Source organism: Cherax quadricarinatus, chromosome 40 (genome assembly GCF_038502225.1).
Source record: "Cherax quadricarinatus isolate ZL_2023a chromosome 40, ASM3850222v1, whole genome shotgun sequence".
Lineage (NCBI taxonomy): Eukaryota > Metazoa > Arthropoda > Malacostraca > Decapoda > Parastacidae > Cherax > Cherax quadricarinatus.
In genome coordinates, this window is record NC_091331.1 from 6,303,005 (window position 1) to 6,323,956 (window position 20,952).

Genomic DNA, 20,952 nt, shown 5'->3' on the forward strand with positions numbered 1-20,952 from the left:
TGCGGTATCAAGAAGGGGCCCGGGGGTAGTGGGTTCATGGATTGGGTTCTCCATGGTTAGGTTACTCCTTTGCTTTTTGTTTTTAAGAAAAAAAAAGAAAGAAGAAAAGAAAATAAAAATAAAAAAAGAATAAAAAAAGGGGGGAGCGGGGAGGAATAGTTCCCAGGAGGAATGAAAGGGCCGGAAATCTCCCTCCGCGCCCAAGAGGACCTCAGCACTGCTAGTAGCGCAGATGCAGCATGGAACCCGTGCCATACCCTACCCTTCATGCCAGTAAACCACCAATCCGGGATAGCAACCTCACATCTGCCGAGCTATCTCGGTGGACAAAAAAGAGGGCGGGCGGATATCCGCCACAAAGCATACCTCCTTCGGCCACCACCCCTGGAATCTGAAAGGTGGCTTCCAGAGATACACCCGTCGCCCGAAAGACACCCAAAGCTACTCCGGGATACCGGAGAGGGATCGGGACATCCCCAGGCGATCCAGATTCCACGGCAAACTACGCCACCGCCAAGAACCTCAACGGAATGGGATGGACCCCGGTGTTCTTTCCCCTACCTAGGAACTAGCACGCCTGTGGGAGAAAGCCCAAAGGCCAAAAAGAGGAAGGGCAAAAGGGAGGGGTGGGGAGGAGGAGGAGGAAGAATGGAAAAAGGGGAGGGGAGAAGGGGGGGTAATTAGGTTCGGTCTGAGGAAGAAGATTCATTACACAACCTTTCATTATACTTCCTTTAGCATATTAAACAGTTAGCACACCCTACCCTGCAATGCTATATAACCCTTGTGGGTTTAGTGCTTAGTCTGATAATTAATGATGCTAGTGAGGAGCTCTTGATCCAGGGAATTTAACCTGTCCTCCCTTGCATTGGCCTGAATTTGATTGCCTCCCATTCTCAAGGTGCTGTATGACTCCTATGGTTTTAGTGCCTCCCATTAATTTAATAATTTATAGTTCAACATATAATGATTAAATGAAATGGTTACTCTATTTGCATTATTACATTTTTCTGCATAAAGTGTATTTTTTCCACAACACTGCCACCACCCCTCTTCCATTAAATATATATCTCACCTCTTGTAGGACTGTATAACCCTTCACATGAATACAATTTTTCAAGAGTGCCTACTGAGCTTAAATGACAACACAATCCTTGCAACTTTTCAAATATTAAAAAATAAAAATGCATTATGCCCAGCAGTGTGTATGGAAGTGCATGCATGTGATATTAAGCAAAACAATGAAAAATTTCATAACTAAGCACAAACCTTTCCAGGGAGGAAGAGGGGTGCAATGATGCTGGTCTCTTGATACAAGGAACTGACGCTATCCTTTCCCGGAGCAAACCTGAATCTCCTCCTATTCCTCAAACACTTTATGGGCTTAACACTTTCCCAATATAATAATTACATGAATAATTTAAAAAGATATAAACCTTAATTTTTTCTGGTAATTTGAAAGTAACCCCATTAATAGGTGAAAAATACTCAAAAAAAACCATTATGATTATGAGCCTGGCCCATAGTCGGGCTCCAGAAGTAAAGAATCAAAACTCATCAAAGCTATATTATCAGTAATGAGATTTGAAGCAAACTGCTGAAAACTTAAGATTGAATACAGCCCCCCCTCCCCCCCCCCAAAAAAAAAAATTTGAAAATAAATAGCAGTTATGTCGAGTAAAGATGTGCATAAAAAAATTATAGTAATTGGTTTACACTGGATAAAGTACTGAAATACTTGGTTTCTATACTGTACCTGCAGTTCATGAGAATGAAAATTTTAGCCTTATGTAAGACATACGAAGGCAAGGAATGGTGTTACGTTACATTAATGGAATGATGCATGAAGATAAAGAGCTCTTATCTTAGGTAGGTGCACTGGTGAAGGTCAGAGCTTGTTGCCATACTACAGAGTTGGAGGGTGATGGTGGCTGATGGGCTGCCAGTACCACTTGTTCAACAGCTTCAGCTTCATTATCATTTAATGAGCCCAGTGCAGATGTCATTCTCATGGTTGACACACACTCTGACTGTAATCCCCCACTTGATCCTACCCCTTCCTGAGCATCAACAGTGTGTATATTAACTGAGGCTCCACCATTTGCAAGTGATCGGGAAGTTGAGGTTACTGCTGATGCAGTGCCTGTCACAGACAACCCTGGAATCAAGGATATAAACTGCCCTGATGGAATAGAAAAGGTTACTGTATCTGGACTGTCAGCAGTTACTAATGTTAAAGCAGCTCCCTGCTGTCCCCCATCGCTGCGGACCAATAAGGGACGAGCAGTCTGTGTTGGTCCTACCATAACTTGCTGGCTTTCAGTTCCAGTGCCCACTAAACGTACATATTGTTCTCCACTTGCCAGTGGAGTAATCTCTCCCATTGCCTGAGTCAGCAAGTCATCCTCTGTTCCCGCTGCTCCAGAAGTACTTGGCTCTCCACGTGCCAAACTCACCAAGCGAGGAGTACGTAGAAGACTACCATCTGTGACAAGTTGACCTCTTAGTGCAAGCTCTCCAGACAAGCCATCAGGAGCCTCTAGCAAGGGATCAACATTACTCACTGCTGACTCAGGAACATCAGGAGCATAATCTTTGTGGGATGGGCTGTCAGCACAAAGGACTGGATGTTGGTGGCGCTGGTGTCGCACAAGTCTTGCTCTTGAAGTATACTGACGATAGCACCACTTACACGGGTGTGGATATGTAGTAGTAGCACCAACAGTTTGGGAAAAAGATGGTCCCTCACCACTTTCACCCTCATTGTGGGTAGTGGACGGTGGTGGAAGTTCAGCTCCAGGGTGATACTTAAGAATATGCAACTTGCGTTTGCTGCTGCTACGATACATCTGGAAAAGCAATAACAATTTAACAGATAATGTAAATAATTATTTGAATATTTAGCAGAAATTATAGCTTTATCTTTGAATGTTCAGATAAACAAACTACATATACTTCAATCTATTGTAGTATCGCATTCCACATTATGCATATCAACTATCTTGGGAAACGTGGAAGCCTTACTTTATCACAATACTGGCAGTAATAACATCGTGTAGCTTTGAGGATGGGTTGGTTAAGTTCAGGTACACTTGTCAGGTCCACACTGGGATGTCTTTTGGCCAAGTGGTTCACCAGCATTCCTCGCCTTTTAAAACCAAGAAGGCATGTGTGGCACTTGTACACAAATTGTTTATAATCTGTTGGATCAACCTAGGATGAAAAGAAACATAATTATGTTCTACATATCATTTGAAAAACAATGGAAACACCATTTTTGTGTTCTACACTTTATTTGAAACACACTAGAAACACCATTATCCCAGGAATACAAAGACATTCATGCAAGTGTCAAGTAATATGTGCCATAACTAGGCATAAGCAAATTGGGAGAAAGTTGTAGTAGTGAGATTTTAGGTATTGAGGAGGTTGAAGAGGTATGGGGTAGTTCTAAGAATCCAGTGTTAGTGTGTGCAGCAGAAGTTTGTAGATTTAGGAGGGTGGGTGTGAAGAGGAGTGATTGGTGGAATGATGAGGTAAAGGGAGTGATAAGGGAGAAAAAGTTAGCATATGAGAGGTTTTTACAAAGAAGTGATATAATGAGAGTGGAATATATGGAGTGTAAATGAGAGGTTAAGAGTGGTGGGGAAATGTAAAAGGAGAACAAATGAGAGTACGTGAGGTTCTGTTTACAAATTTTCCTCAAAATAAGAAAGAGTTTTGGAGCGAGATTAACAGGTTGAGAAAGCCAAGGGAAACAAATGGATTTGACAGTTAAAAACTGAAGAGGAAAGTTATTAGATGGGAAGATGGTGGGAATATTTTGAACGGTTGTTAAATGTTGATGAAGGGAGACCGATACTGCATTGCTCAGTAAGGAATAACATCCTTTAGGAGTGAAGTAGAGCCAAATATGAGTGTGGGGAGGTGCACAAGGCATTGGGTAGAACGAAAGGGGGTAAAGTAGCTGCGGGGATACAGTTTTGGAGTGGTTGGTATCTATGTTCAATAACTATAAAATTTTAGGGTAATAAGCCTACTGAATATACCAGGTAAAATGTATGGTCGAGTTATTATTAAAATTTAGAATTAAGGGCACGATGGAGAGCAGGATAGCAGGTGAACAAGGAGGCCTTATAAGGGTAGGAGGGGTTGTTAAGGTGGTTTGTATATTCAGAGAGGATAGAGCAAAACAGGATGACTTTGAGGGTGTATAAATCTGTAGTGAAGGGAAAGTGGGATAGGGGTCATCCTTGGAAAGGTTGGGAAGGAGGTCGGGGGTAAAGGAAGTTTTTTTGTCCAAATGGTTTGGATTTCTAACAAGCATGTGTGAGCATGTTAGATAGGCATGGAGGCAAATGAATTTTGGGCCTTGGCAAGCTGTTAGAGTGTGATTATTATTATTATTATAATCAAGGGGGAAGTGCTAAACCCATAGGATTGTACAGTGCCTGTGGGGGGAGGGGGATGTGGAAGGTATTCAGGCTCAATTCAGGGAACTAGGGCACAGATCCAATTTCCTAAATCAAGAGCCCAGCACCAGCATCAAGGAACCTCCCTTGAGGGGTGTTAGTGTGAGAGCAAAGCAACATTTTGTGAAGGGATTCAGGGAAACTGGTTAACTGGACTTGAGTCACTTTAGATGGGAAATACAGTGCCTGCACTCTGAAGGAGGGGTGGGGCTATCTGCCGTTTGGAGGGGCATCTGAACTGTAGTACAGTGGACCCCCGGTTAACGATTTTAATCCGTGCAAGAGGGCTCATCGTTATGCGAAATAATCGTTATGCGAATTAATTTTCCCCATAAGAAATAATGGAAATAAAATTAATCCGTGCAAGACGCCCAAAAGTATGAAAAAAAATTTTTTTTACCACATGAAATGTTAATTTTAATACACACAAACTGAAAAAGGCATGCACAATTACATGACACTTACTTTTATTGAAGATCTGGTGATGATTGATGGGATGGGAGGAGGGGAGAGCATTATCTTCTTACTGTTTAGAAGGGGAATCCCCTTCCATTAGGACTTGAGGTAGCAAGTCCTTTTCTGGGGTTACTTCCCTTCTTCTTTTAATGCCACTAGGACCAGCTTCAGAGTCACTGGACCTCTGTCGCACAACAAATCTGTCCATAGAGCTCTGTACCTCCCGTTTCTTCAAGACTTTCCTAAAATGGGCCATAACATTGTCATTGAAATAGTCACAAGCACGGCTTGCAACAGCTGTGTCAGGGTGATTTTCATCTATAAAGGTTTGCAGTTCAAACCACTCTGCACACATTTCCTTAATCTTTGAAGTAGGCACAATGGATTCCACAACTGGCATAGGCTTCTCAGGGTTAGCCCCAAACCCTTCAAAATCTTTCTTAATTTCCATACTAATTCTCACCCTTTTTACCACAGGGTTGGCACTAGAAGCTTTCTTGGGGCCCATGGTCACTTATTTTCCAGAAACACCACCGAAAACACTGTAATAATACGAAATATTCCGAGTGTATGCTTGGATGTTACTGCGGAGGCTGGCTGGTAAACAATGGGACGGCCGGCACATGTGAGGGCACATTGGACGCGTCTCGGACGAAAATCGGTATGCGGGTTTTTAATCGGTATGCGGGGCAAAAATTTTGCGATAAAAGTAATCGTTATGCGGAAAAATCGCTATGCGATGCCATCGTTATGCGGGGGTCCACTGTACTGGCAAGCCTTTGGCAAGACAGTTATAAGAATGAATGATGGCAAAAGTGTTTCTTGTTTTGGGTTGCCTTACCTTGATAGGAGACGGCCTGTGTTAAAAGGATCTTAAACCAATCCAGATTTATGAGCACCCTAGTTATTTAATGTCCCAAATACAAAATGTAATGTACAGTGGAACCTCTACTTGCGAGCACATCCACATGTGAGTTTTTCCAAATACAAGCAGTCGATGGGTCGATTTTTTACTTCAATACACGAGCAAAATTTCCATAAGCGAGCAGACCTCAAGGCAGGTTTCTTGACGCTGGTGAGGGGCTCTTGCTCTTGATCTAGGGAATTGTATCTCGTTTGTTTGCTGGACTATCTTATTGAAACTTGGGCAATGTATGATGGAAAGATGCTTCTTAATGTACACCAAAAATGAAAGAAATCTAAGCATAAATAATGGAGTTCACTTCTCAGCAATTAGCCACCCCTTAGCGGTATTTTCGTATGGTTTTTATGGTTGTATTCTCGTTTTTTTGGTCTCATTTGATAGGATGGAAGATATATTACAGAAATAGATATGATTTTTTTTGCTTTCATGATGAAAAGTACCTTGAAATTGAGCTCAACGTAGGAGAAATGTTCAATTGTTTTGGCTATGTTCAAGAGTAAACAAATGTCACTGTCCATTCCAGTATGCAGTCGTGAATGGGTTGACATTATTTATACAGTTATTGCAATAAAGCATAACAGTAAATCTTATATTGTTTGTGTGAATAAAAATCACAAATTATTTATATTGTAATAATAATAATATGTATAATAATAATAGTACATGGTAGGATACGGCCGGTTTGTTAAAAAAAAAAAAAATAATAATACATATATAATAATGTACTACATAATAATTATAATAATAGACAGCTTCAAAAGGGCATCACTAGAAGGCAGTGTTTACCACAACAAAGAGGGAGCGGTTGTGGCCGCCTCCACCTGTTACATAATGGCGTATTTTATTCATTCTAGAGTATATATCAGGTTTCTATGTTATTTATATTGTTTATTATTTCATATTAGATGAACTGTGATAGATAGACAAGCCGTAGAGCTGATAATAGCGAAATATTCAAGGAGCATTTTGTCCTGTCTCCAGACAAACACACTCTGCAGCTGTTGCCGCCACATATATAATGACATATTTTATTCATTCTATAGTATATATCAGGTTTCTATGTTATTTATATTGTTTATGTCATATTAGATGAACTGTGATAGATAAATAATCCATATAGATGATATTAGCGAAATTATTCAAGAAGTATTTTGTCCTGTTTCCAGACAAACTCTCGTCCACTTCCGACACTGCCCATACCACTACATGAACGACATATTTTATTCATTTTAGAGTATATATCAGGTTTCTATGTTATTTATATTGTTTATTATGTCATATTAGATGAAGTGAGATAGATAAATAAGCTGTAGAGTTAATATTAGCAAAATTATTGAAGTACAGAATTCCACTGGAACGGATTAATTGCATTTCAATTAATTTAAATGAGGAAAATTGACTCTGCAAACGAGCAAATCCAGCTGCTAGCAAGGTCATGGAACGGATTAAACTTGCAAGTAGAGGTTCCACTGTATTAGAAATTTATCACTTTTTTTTAATACTGGCTGTCTCCCATCGAAGCAGGGTGCCCTGAAAAAGAAGAAACATGTTTTTTTTCATTTTACATTCAGTAATTTATACGGAAGAGGTTACTAGCCCCTTGCTCCTGGAATTTTAGTCGCCTCTTATGACCTGAATGACTTAAGGAGAAAGGATTCTTCTCCACTTCCCCATGGAGATAATTTATCACTTATCTGAAATAAAAAATTAAAAGAATATCCTTTTTGAAATTTAAAATTTTTTCTCTTATTTTGAAAATTCGAAATTTTGAAAGCATTAAAACTTAGTTTTTAAGAAAATAGTCTCTTATTTTATAAAAATTAGTTTTTTAAAATAAAATACATAATTTTTGTCAAAATTCATAGTTTTTTTAATTTTGGGTATCTAAAAATCAAAGTTTTATTTTCGAAACCTGGGATTATTCCATGCAAAAATATTCAGAATAAAGAAAAACAGAGTGAACTAAAGATTAACACCAAGTGTAAAGCAATCTTCTATTTAGTCAGTGTTGAACTAAGATACCTTCCCCAGAACAAAATATGGACACACATCATGGTTCCTAGACCACCAGCCAGCAGTATATTGGTGATATATAATGCCAGGTTGAATTAACTAAACTTTTCAAAAATAAACATTAAGGTTCTTTGACAGATGATGAATCCTTTACTTTGTTTTAAAAATTGACAAATTACTATCAATGCAGATACATACTAAGATTTTATAACTTTATTTTCATATTTAATTTAGCAGCATTCTAATTTAATGATCAGTTCCAGTTAATAGTTAACAAGTGCATCATTAGTCTTGTTAAATGCTGTAAAGATATATTTATGCTCAGTTACAGTAGCCTACACCACAAATTCACCTGTACAGTATTATCTAATTTTGTCCATACGATTCATCACTAATACTAAGAAATCTGCATGTTTTGATAATGTTTCCCTGTTCAAGAATGTAACACTTAACAAAGCAAACTGTTTTCCACAATAGCGAGAGGTCTTTTCCATCGCAGCTGATGGCATCTGCTATTGCTATTCCAGTGGTGGTTATGGAACTTGAATTCAAAATGATGATTTTGTAGCATATTAATATAGCATTATCCTAATGAGATTTTATACACCTGATACAATACATGCAAATAAGCTTAAAGGATCTTAAAACATACTGGTATATCTCCATATCTTCAACTAAACCTTTGGCTAGGAAAAACCTGGAGACATAATTAGCAACAGTTACTTTACATGATCACTTTCACTGCACCTTAGGGACAAACTTGGGTGGTGCTTTAGGAACCGATTTAGAATCTCGGGCCTCACGTTCAGTTGAATGCATGCGCTTCGAGTGTTCACGAAGTTTGTCCTTCCGTTTAAACCTCTTTCCACAATCTGGACAAAGGAAGTCACGCCGATCTGAATGACTGTAAAAATATCAATACATATGTAAGAAAGATAAAGAATAATTAATTAGGCCACAAATTTATAAATTTTTAAATAAAAAATAAACTGCAAATATCAGTTATTTTATCATCCTGTTTCATAATTATTATTACATTCATAGGGAGAGCACTAAACACATAAGAGCCATGAGACACTTATGCAGCATATGGGAATCTTTATTCAGGAAACGTTTCGCCACACAGTGGCTTCATCAGTCCAATACAATTGGACTGATGAAGCCACTGTGTGGCGAAACGTTTCCTGAATAAAGATTCCCATATGCTGCATAAGTGTCTCAATCTTCAACTTGTCGGTTTTTCAAACCATTCATCACATAAGAGCCATACAGTACCTAGGGAAATTGAAAGCATTCACACTCAGGAATTGGAGCATAGGTCCAAATCCTTAGATCAGAAGCCCCTCACCAGCATCAAGGAACATCCCGTAAGAGGTTCGTGTTTTTCAAACAATTTTATTACAAAACAGACCAAATAAAATTTAAAGCCATAACTTGACTTATAGCACCACACACTTGTAATACTGATTCTATCAGGAATGTAATACCAGTCAATAATGGTTGACTTGAGACTAAAATTGTAGATCAAGATCTCTATCAAATATTTTGCTGCTGCCCTACTTGCCTCAGCATATGAATCTTTAGCTTGTCAATCGAAGGCATCTCTTTACTGCAAACAGAACAGGTATGTGGCATGACAGCATGGTATGACCGTATGTGGCGGCGTATTTTACTATACGTAGGGAATACCTGCAAGAGTAAATTATCACCTTGAAAAATCACATTGATGTTATCTTCCTGTTTGAATATGAATATAATTAAGTTTATGGTAATCTGAAGTCTAGTATTAAACACAATAATGAAAGTTGAAATTAAGACACATGTGCAACATCTGGGTATCTTTATTGTAGATGTTTCGCCATCCAGTGGCTTTATCAATACAAATTCCAGGACATAACTTGAAGACAGTAGGACTATATACAGAAGATGAGGTAATCAGTCCCTCAACCTAGGAGTAGGTGCGAAGAGCACCGTAGTCGTGGAGATTCTGAAGCAGAAGCAAGGAGCCTGGCGCTTATACTATACTAACGTCAGGTGTAGCAAACGAGGGCATAGTCACTGGTAGGCGGGATTTCCCAGTGGAAGTAGGTCCTTCCCAAAGAGATGGGTTAGTTGTAGTAGTAGTAGTTGTAGTAGTGAAGATTACGTACATGTCCTCGTCTGCTACACCTGACGTTAGTATATAAGCTCCAGGCTCCTTGCTTCTGCTTCAGAATCTCCACGACTACGGTGCTCTTCGCACCTACTCCTAGGTTGAGGGACTGATTACCTCATCTTCTGTGTATAGTCCTACTGTCTTCAAGTTATGTCCTGGAATTTGTATTGATAAAGCCACTGGATGGCGAAACGTCTACAATGAAGATACCCAGATGTTGCACATGTGTCTTAATTTCATCTTGTTGGTATTATATACCATTCTTGCACAATAATGAAAGTTATTGAAATGACTAATCATAATCATTCATTAATGTTATCAAGGCTAAAGCTCTTAAAAAATGCATCTGAGCCCCACTACCTATCACTTTATAATTGTATGTGCATAAGTTCAACATTTCAGACTATGAGAGTAAATGAGCTGAACCCCTTAGTCACTTATTAACCATGTACAGTACTGTGTATAGTAAACCATACCATGGGCGGGATTTGAACCCGCGGTCATTACGATTTCCTGAGTCTGTGTATAGTATTTGTAAAAACTTTTAAAGGTTTTGCTTTAGCTGCTAATCAGGCTAAGTAACCTTCTACTTGTGCCTAAACTAAGTGAAAAAACACTTGGATAATAAAGTTTTGATTTGTTTAAAATATACTGATGAAGTAGTGCACAAAATAGTGCCACAAAAATTCATATGAATTACCATGCATGTGAAGGAAAAGTTCATACTAAGGTATTAATGTTTATATTGGGATGAATGCAAATGGTTTTTGGCCTTTGTTACTTTGCTCTACTCTTGTAGGAGCTTGTAATGTCAGCACCACCTTTGAGCCAGCTCCCTGACTCACGGTGTAAATCACCTGGTGATATGGAGTATGTCTCTTTTCGATTCTGTTTTTCTTTTACTAGTAGACTGTGCCCTGGATCAGTCCTCATTTCACCCCTCATTGGACTCCTGAAAACCCCACAGGTTTGGAGTGGGTCACCCAAACTGTGAGGGATTAAAAAGGACTTGTTATTGTACAGTAGCGTAAACTACCGATTCTGAAATTCTGCTCACTTATTTGACTGTGCTCGGTGTTGGCTCTGTGATTACCCTGCATTCTTAGGTCAAGCGGTTCACTCTGCCATCTGTAGTAGAGGTCATTTGTATCTGCTACATCTCTAGGCGGGGTAGGGGTCGGCCTAGGAAAGGTTGGAGGGAGGGGGTAAAGGAGGTTTTGTGTGCGAGGGGCTTGGACTTCCAGCAGGCATGCGTGAGCGTGTTTGATAGGAGTGAATGGAGACAAATGGTTTTTAATACTTGACGTGCTGTTGGAGTGTGAGCAAAGTAACATTTATGAAGGGGTTCAGGGAAACCGGCAGGCCGGACTTGAGTCCTGGAGATGGGAAGTACAGTGCCTGCACTCTGAAGGAGGGGTGTTAATGTTGCAGTTTAAAAACTGTAGTGTAAAGCACCCTTCTGGCAAGACAGTGATGGAGTGAATGATGGTGAAAGTTTTTCTTTTTCGGGCCACCCTGCCTTGTGGGAATCGGCCAGTGTGATAATAAAAAAAAAAAAAAACATCTCTAGGAACCCAACAACTTGATTTACTCTGGTGTGTATCAGTGTCCTGCACCAGCTCCATGAATTCAAGAAGCCCAGACTGTCATACCATCTACAGAGTCTGAGACAACCAACACAGAACCTGCAAGCACCTACCCTGACCAATAGCTAATTCTGTTACACAGTAGGTTTCATTGAGCTGTAAGATATTATTACTGTTTTATTTTTATCTCTGAGTGTGTGTCATTTTTCTATTTAGTATTTACAAGAAAATAAGAATACAGTCGTCTTCTCTGTATTTAAATACCCTTTTTTAATCTTACGTTGTAGGTTTTGTTATATATCTTTTCGTTAAAGTTTAAGGCTGATAACCCCAAGTATTATAACAAGGAAGTCAACATTTCCTTTACACTTGGTGATCCTTTCCCTTACATGCAATGTTAGAGTGTAGGAGAGTAAAATACGAAAAATGGATTGTAAACTTAGGTATAAATGTCAGTTGTCATATATGGATGAATGCCAAAAGTAGTGAAAATCTCATGGAATATCATGACACTAGCACATCCACATGGATAAAACAAAACAGATATAAAGAACAAATACTGCACAATTTGACTTAGTAATGAGACTTAGAAGGCCCTACTGAAGAGGGCATCATTGGTAGTAATAAAATATAATTTTCTTGTGTGTTTTACTTTATTTATGAGTCTCTTTGTACCACTGACTACTGTTTATGATACACTGTGCTTGGATAGAAAAGCATCTCACTAACAACAGATAAATGCTGAAATAATCACATAATGAGAAATGGCTAATGCAAAAGACCTTTAACCCTTTGACTGTTTTCGACGTATAAATACGTCTTACGAGCCAATGTTTCTGACGTATATATACTCAATAATTCTAGCGGCTTCAAATCAAGCGGGAGAAAGCTGGTAGGCCCACATGTGAGAGAATGGGTCTGTGTGGTCAGTGTGCACCACATAAAAAAAATCCTGCAGCACACATTGCGTAATGAGAAAAAAAAAAAATCCGATCGTTTTTTTGGAATAAAACGCTGACTTTGAGGTGTATTTTCGTATAGTATTTATCATTGTATTCGCGTTTTCATGGTCTTAGGTGATAAAATGGAAAACATATTACAGAAATAGAGATGATTTTCATTACTTTGACGATGAAAACGACCTTGAAACTGAGCTCAAAGTAGCGAAAATGTTTGATTTTTACCAATGTTCAGGAGTAAATAAATCACACCACACGTCCAATACACGTCAACTGGGGAGTCTAATATTCTTTCACTAGTTCACTGATATTATTTATACCATTTTTACAATAATGCAATAGTCTGCATAACAGTAAATTTTGTATTTTTTTGTATGAATAAAAAATCAAAATAGAAAGCAATAATAATATAAGAGGGGCCTAGAGATGTGACTAATGAACAGAGCATATGTTATTTTAGTGCCACAAATGTCTACCTTGTTTATTCTGGACCCTATTTTGAAATTGGCATCTTTTTAGTTTGCGTGAAATTGGCCAAATTGCCAATTTCTGACCACCATATTGGGTAGACCAAATTAGTAAATGGGAGGTTTCTTGTACTCAGCTGATAGATAAAATGGAGTTCTAAAGAAATAGCTATGAGTTTGGTCAACTGGAACAATGGAATTGGCTGAAAATAGGGCTCAAAGTCGGCGAAATCGCCGATACGCATATGTCGCCGAGACCGCTAACTTCGCGGGAGCATAATTCCATGAGTTTTCGACCAAATTTCGAACTTTTGGTGTCATTACCATCGGGAAAAGATTCTCTATCATTTCATAAGAAATTTTTTTTTTTTTTTTCAAAAAATTGAGCGACATAGAATGAAAGTTTCAGAAAGGGGCCTGAAACAGTCAAAGGGTTAAGAAGGAAAAATCAAAGGAAAACATAAAAACCATCACATCTGGATCAAAATGATAAAAATTTATATAAGTGACATAAAACCCATCACATCCAGATCAAAATAATGATAATTTATATAAGTGACACAAAGTTTGCTTACCTTGTTGCACGTAGGACATTCATACTTTCCGTTTATACAATGCGTAGATACATGAGCCTTCAGACTGGCCACGGAGAAGAACCCTTCCCTGCAAATGGGGCAGTCATAGCCTTTACTGCCTTCTGGGGAGTTAACATGTTAGTATAAGTGTCAATCCATTAACTGTGTAAACTAAACTACAATTTTTTGATAAAAGATACTTCCTTAGGAGTTAGTACTGCCCCATTTCTAGTGCACTGCATTTGTTGATAAGATTCCTAATTTTTAAATACTACTAAAGATATATGAGAGAGAACAACAATGATGTTAGAATTATAGTTTTCTTGCACAACTTACAAGAACTCAGGTTCTTGTAGGTTCTTTATATTAAAGGCAGAGTAGTGGTGTTAAAGAGAGTTTTCTTTGATACACTATAATAGCTCAGGATTTTACATCAGTGTCATGGCTGATAAAACATTAGCCATTTGTTGACAACCATTTTCCTTTCTTTATCTTGTGGTCAAGTGTTTCTTGTCTCTTGCCTGAAAAAATATAAAATAAGAAAAATCCTACAAACAATGAAAAAACATGGGTATGTCACTATTCTTTGACATTAATTATTATTGGGAGTAAGACTGATTGCAAAGGAGTCTTACTGTTGATATATTTCACCACAAACTGGCTTAAGAATATATTTTATTCATCATACTGTTGGCACTTTGCCATTTCTCTAGTACTGTATTATTATTACTACATTCATGGGAAGGTGCTAAACCTGTAGGGGACATCTAGTGCCTAGGGGAATAGGAGGAAATCAGGTTCAATCCAAGGAAATGGAGGTCAGAAACACTGTTGAATCCAGAGCCCCTGAATGGCATCAAGGAACCTCTTGAAGTCTCTTAAGTAAAAAACTTTGTCATATTTAATGCCTAGTGATAAAAGCACATGAAACCTAATAGTGCATCTAAATGTTTCTTATAACACTGTACATGCCTATAAAATATTGATTATCTGCTCTTTTTCACTGTTACTGAACTACTTACATTATACCAAAGATCAGTATCATTTTACATATGCTTTAGTACTGTATACAACTTTTAGCTGAAGGAAAATGTCCAGTGGGTGGTTAGGAAAAAAGTGCTATGACCAAAATATCATTCAGCAATAAATATTCTATACCTGTGCAAATGTTTTTCAGGTATGGACACCATACTACAACTGCATATTCCATAATTTAAGCATTTCTCCATATAATCTATATATCTAAAATATGTGTAAAGTGGTGTTGAGATAGGAAGGCTTGGCTCTCCTGCTAGTTAATAGAAAACAGTGTAATGGAACCAGAGATAAAACTAATGTACAATACCTTACAGTACAATCATTCTTCTGTCTGGAAACATTATTCTTCCTAAGATACTAGATGGATGCCTCTCATGAACTGTAAACTAGCATGGGTCCAATACTGCTCATATTAAAATTCATCATCCTTACTGTAATGGTGAATATACTGCACCCTCTTAGCAATATTTTTTTTATGTAACAACTCAAAACAGATTTTATTAGCATGTTTTCTAAACATCAATTTTTTAATAACATCAAATTAACAGGTAAAGGTGCTAATTTTGAAGTATCTACATAATGATTACAGCAAGTATTTGTCTTACTGTAAAGTATAGATACTGAATGTGTACATGTTGCTACTACATAAATACAATATACAGTACTCTAAATGAAATCTGAACAGCCATTACCAGACAGCCAATCTTACTAACCAGTGTGAAATTTGATATGGGTATTTAAGGCTGCATTGCTACAAAACCGTCTCAGGCACAGGTTACATCTGAAAGGTTTCTCTGCTTCATTTCCGTGAACTGCTGTGTGTGCTTCCAAACGTTCTAGTCGCAAAAATGACTGGCAGGAAAGGAAAGAGGAAAAATTTTATATGTATAATGATGCATTTTTTTTTTACACAAGTAGATATGTTTATGACATAACTACCCCTACTGACTCCAGCATATACTACAGTACCTTAAATTTAAATAAAGTTTCACCTCTTTTTTACTTATTAATATTCTTGACCTTATGTTCCACCTCCACTTTTTCTGTAGCTACTACACATACTAAATAATGATCAGACATATCATCAGCTCCTCTAAAAACCTGTAGTGGACCATACATCCAATAGCCTTTTATCTAGTACAGTAGTTTATAGTCAAACAGACTGCTCTCGTATCATACCTCATACTTCAAACACTTACCTCTTCCCTCTTGAAACTTTCATTGCCATATCTGTTATCAACCATTAATCTAAGCATTACTAAACTTAAGGTTTCTCATTATTGCCACTGAATGGCTCATATGGGTTTAGTACTTTTTTTAAATATAAGTAATCCTTGGCAATTTGCAACAAGGTCTAAATTCATTCCTCCTGTGCCTTCTATAACTATTACCCAGTTAATATACATCCTTAAAAACTACACCCTAAAATATTAATTACTGCAATATAATTAGATATCACACTTGTGACTTGATACCTGACCTACAACATCCAATGAAGCCATGGAATATATTGCAAAATATAGGCAATAGGCAATATGAATGTCTTACTTTATAACAGAAGTCGCACTTGTAAGGTTTAGTTTGGACAGGGAGGTGGAAGCCGTGCTCCTCAACATGACAGGAGAGTTCTACATCAGTCTCAAAAACCTAAATAAAAAATATATAAATATTTTTTTTTCAACAAACTGGCCATAATCCACCAAGGCAAGGTGACCTAAAAAGAAAAACTAAATTTAAAAAGAAAAACAAGTTTTTCTTTTTAAATTTAGTAATTTATACAGGAGTTACTAGCCACTTGCTCCCAGCATTTTAGTCACCTCTTTATGACATGCATGGCCTACAGAAGAAAAATTCTGTTCCACTTCCCCATGGAGAAAATACATAAAAAATATACACAAACACACACACACACAAATATTCTCCATGGGGAAGAGGAAAAGACTTACATAAGAACATAAGAAAGGAGGAACACTGCAGCAGGCCTATTGGCCCTTACTAGGCAGGTCCTTCACAAGTCCAACTCACTAACAGAATAAATGTTACCCAACCAATAAGCTTTGACAATTCCATTTACTCACGTGCAAGTCCCGCTCATATCCAACCCCTCTCACACATGTACTTATCCAACCTAAATCTGAAACTACCCAAGGTTTTAGCTTACTAGGCAGACCATTCCACTCATCAACTACCCTATTACTAAACCAGTACTTTCCTATATCCTTTCTAAATCTAAACTTGTCTAATTTGAATCCTAAACTGAACATAAGTGTCAAATCTGAATGGGGACTAGTCACCAGCGGTGCTCCACAAGGATCAATCTCAGGCCCCCCCTGTTCATAATCTACATTAATGACCCCGACGAAGGGATTACGAGTGACATGAGCAAACTTGCCGATGACACAAAGATAGGCCGTATGATTCATTCTGAGGAGGATAGCAATGAACTCCAGGAGGATCCGAACAAATTAATGTCTTGGTCTGAAAAATGGCAGATGAAGTTCAATGTTGATAAATGTAAGGTACTAGTCCTTGGTGATGAAAATAACCCTCGAAGCTATAAACTAGGTGAAGTAGAGCTTGATCATACAGAATGTGAAAAAGACTTGGGAGTCATGGTAAACAGAAATCTAAAGCCAAGGCAGCAGTGCCTAAGTGTGTGCAACAAGGCTAACAGATTACTTGGATTTATCTCAAGAAGTATAATTCTTCCTCTGTAAGCCATGCGTTTCATTAGAGGTGACTAAAATGCTGGGTGCAAGGGGCTAGTAACCCTTTTTCCTCTATAAATTACTAAACTGAAAAAAAGAAAAACCTTTGTTTTTCTTTTTTAGGTCACCCTGCCTAGGTGGGATATGGCCAGTGTGTTAAAAAAAATACATAAATATCTATATACAAAGTGCCATAAACACTGATGGTCATAAAAACAAACCCACATGGAGAAAATGAAAAAGAGTAAAGAGTACAGTACTGTACTGCATATTCTGACTTCATAATAAGGGCCTCCTCAGCAAACTCTCAAGAGTATCTCAATGTGAGACTGAAATATACACTGTTCCTCTTGTTTTATTTTCTCCATATGCCTTTGCTTTTACTATAAACATATACAGCAAGTCCCAAACTTATAAACGAGTTGCACTGCTGGTTTCTCAACTTAAAAACAAAAGAGATATGATCAAAGGAAAGGACCCATGAGTTACTGTGAACAAAAAAACTATGTCATTACAAATTAATTTTTATAACATTACTTAGGAACTATATTAAGTATTAAGATTCTAGGTGTCAATACACAAATAATCTGCACATAGGAAAAAGAAGCTTATGAGAATGTTTCAGTCCAACTTGGTCCAATTTGGACTTAAACGTCACTGTATGCTTCTCTCCTACGTGCAGGTTATTTGTGTATTGTTCCAGTCATGGTATTGTGCCTTTTTTGTTCTTTCTGTGTCAAACATTCTCAGAGAAAATCTTTCATAATAAGAGCATACTTTGATGCACTGAGGGCAAGTTTTATCCTCCTCCTTCAATGTAATGGCAGAAGCATCTTCCTCTTTGATGTCAGTGCGCTCGTGAATTTGTTGGTGTATTCTAAGTACCTGTAATAAACATATTAAAAGAAATGATTAGTCCAAACTGTGCTATTAATTTTTTAATCTCATCTATTTTTCACAACCACTCAACCCTCTTTCCATGATAGACACTGCAGTCCAATGTTAATCCTCAAACTGCAACCTCCCCATCCCTCTTTCAACAGTGCAGGCACTCTAACTTTACAATGCACTGAACTCAACTAAGCTTGACCTCAGCTTTTCAGTTCCTCTAAGCTAACACAGTAAACATTTCTACAATACTCAATTCAACAGTACATTTCTAGCAGAATATGATTTATACTATGATCACCCAATGTCTATAGTGCAGTGCTTCTTTGACAGAGTGTAGCTGAATCCTGGAGTGAAATACAAGAAATTTGACTTATGTGCACTGCTCAGGCAATGTCCTTGGGACTGGGGCAGGTCATGTATTGTGGTGTAGTCCATGAACTAACCCTTCTTCCACTAATTAGCAACTCACTAGTCACATCATGCCACTGCCTCTCTTACACTGTTTACCTTGTTAAAACAGATTTCTATCTTTTTTCTTTTTATCTTTTTTTTTGCATTTTACTAATGCCCTTTAAACAGGGCCTATAATCCATGACAATGCAGGTGACTAAGCAAGAATTTGAAAGTGCTCAAGAAAATTGACTTCTTATATAAACTGCAAGCAGTTAGAAAGTGGATTTAGTATCAAGAATGTGGCATGTACTAGGCAACTAACAGAATGATTAGAAAACATAGTAGTTAGACAGAAATACATTCAGCTACAGTATTGAGTACACATACCTCTGGCATGGTGAAGACAAGACTGCATATCAAACACTGGCTGTGCTGAATACTGTTTTCCACTAGACCAGAGTCACTTCTGTAGAACCAAACAATTGCATTATATCTCATGATTACTGCTAGATGATTCCCTTAGTTTTATAAAAAAATATATATATAACAAAAATGAGGAGGCAAATAATACAGTACACAGTACTGTACACTGTATATATGATAACTTCTTTCAACAAACTGGCCGTATCAGAGAAGGGATTACTAGCCCCTTGCTCCCAGCATTTTAGTCGCCTCTTACGACACACAGGGTTTACGAAGGAAGAATTTTGTTCCACTTCCCCATGAAGAATATGTTAACTACAATAAATATATATAGAGAATTGGTGGATGTCCAAGCATCCTGTATATAGTAAATATGTAAAACTGATGTGAATATGCTTACCCTCCAGCTCCTGCCTCGGACGTACTAGCAATAGAGTTTCCTTCCCCACACACCTGATGGGGCAAACATTGCAAGGTTGGTTAAGTAAAGGAGATTGTGTGTATTATACTAATGTTCACTTCGTGTATAAATGAAAACTAATTCCTAATAAAAATGATGTACTCTTTATACAATACTGTACACATTACATACCGGAAACTTAAAACATTCACATGACAAACTAATTATATCAGATGGGACATAAGAAACATATCTCCAATCTTGCGACTTTAATGAGATACTACCAAAATACTTTGAAAATGGTTGAGTGATCACTTACTTCTACACCCACTGCCCAAGTACACACATGCACCATAACTTGGGTTATTTCGATAAACTCAACATATTGGACAGCCTGGTAAGCAAACACATACAAGGTTTGATAGCAGCTTTTTTTTTTCTTTAACACATCAGCTGTCTCCCACCAAGGTAGGGTGACCCAAAATAAGAGAAGAAATAAATTCACGGCACTCATTCAATCGTGGTCTTGTCAGAAGTGTGCTGACATCATAGTTCAGATGTCCCTCTGAACTGGAATATTCTTGCCCTTCTTTAGAAAGCAGGCACTGTACTTTCCACCTAAAAGACTCAAATTTTGAATGTGGCTTTAGCTTTCTAGACGTATCTGGTGCTCCCTGTGATTTCCAATGTGCTCAACTTGGCGAGATAACCTATACTGAATCATTATTGTATTCATTAGGTAAGTGCTAAACCAATTAATCATTCAGCACCTGGGAAATGAGAGGTAATCAATCCAAGTAGAGAACAGTTCCAATTACTTAGAAAAAGAGTCCTTTATCAACATCAAGACACCTCCTTTAAGTGTATTCTTAATAAAGTGCTCCTAGGTAATGGTTATAAAGTTGAGTATTACTACATTTTTGAAGAAATACAGACAAATGAATACAGCTGGACTGATGAAATATCTGTATTAATCTGTGTTAGTGTTAATAAATTTGTAGTGTACAGTGTATTATATATTCTGCACTATATATATTTATAGATGGGGTTGTAAGAGAAGTAAATGCAAGGGTCTTGGCAAGAGGTGTGGAGTTAAAAGATAAAGAATCACACATAAAGTGGGAGTTGTCACAGTTGCTCTTTGCTGATGACACTGTGCTCTTGGGAGATTCTGAAGAGAAGTTGCAGAGGTTGGTGGATGACTTTGGTAGGGTATGCAAAAGAAGAAAATTAAAAGTGAATACAGGAAAGAGTAAGGTTATGAGGATAACAAAAAGATTAGGTGATGAAAGATTGGATATCAGATTGGAGGGAGAGAGTATGGAGGAGGTGAATGTATTCAGATATTTGGGAATGGACGTGTCAGCGGATGGGTCTATGAAAGATGAGGTGAATCATAGAATTGATGAGGGGAAAAGGGTGAGCGGTGCACTTAGGAGTCTGTGGAGACAAAGAACTTTGTCGTTGGAGGCAAAGAGGGGAATGTATGAG

General features: G+C 37.8%; 1 protein-coding gene across 4 annotated transcripts in view; it reads right to left on the reverse strand.

Annotated features, from left to right (window-relative positions):
* Window positions 1–987: 987 nt before the first annotated feature.
* Window positions 988–20,952, reverse strand: part of LOC128687378 (uncharacterized) — a 49,107-nt gene continuing 29,142 nt past the window's right edge. For 3 of the 4 annotated variants that reach the window (XM_070092666.1, XM_053774823.2, XM_053774822.2), the window contains 10 exons: window positions 19,462–19,514; window positions 19,026–19,104; window positions 18,132–18,239; window positions 16,195–16,293; window positions 15,360–15,498; window positions 13,609–13,730; window positions 9,431–9,555; window positions 8,614–8,770; window positions 3,025–3,213; window positions 988–2,849 (listed from right to left, as the gene is read on the reverse strand). In XM_070092666.1, coding sequence (XP_069948767.1) covers window positions 1,866–2,849; window positions 3,025–3,213; window positions 8,614–8,770; window positions 9,431–9,555; window positions 13,609–13,730; window positions 15,360–15,498; window positions 16,195–16,293; window positions 18,132–18,239; window positions 19,026–19,104; window positions 19,462–19,514 — 2,055 coding nt within the window. In that variant the 3' untranslated portion in view covers window positions 988–1,865. The remainder of the gene's footprint in view (window positions 2,850–3,024; window positions 3,214–8,613; window positions 8,771–9,430; window positions 9,556–13,608; window positions 13,731–15,359; window positions 15,499–16,194; window positions 16,294–18,131; window positions 18,240–19,025; window positions 19,105–19,461; window positions 19,515–20,952) is intronic. The other variant, XM_070092665.1, reaches the window with a different exon arrangement.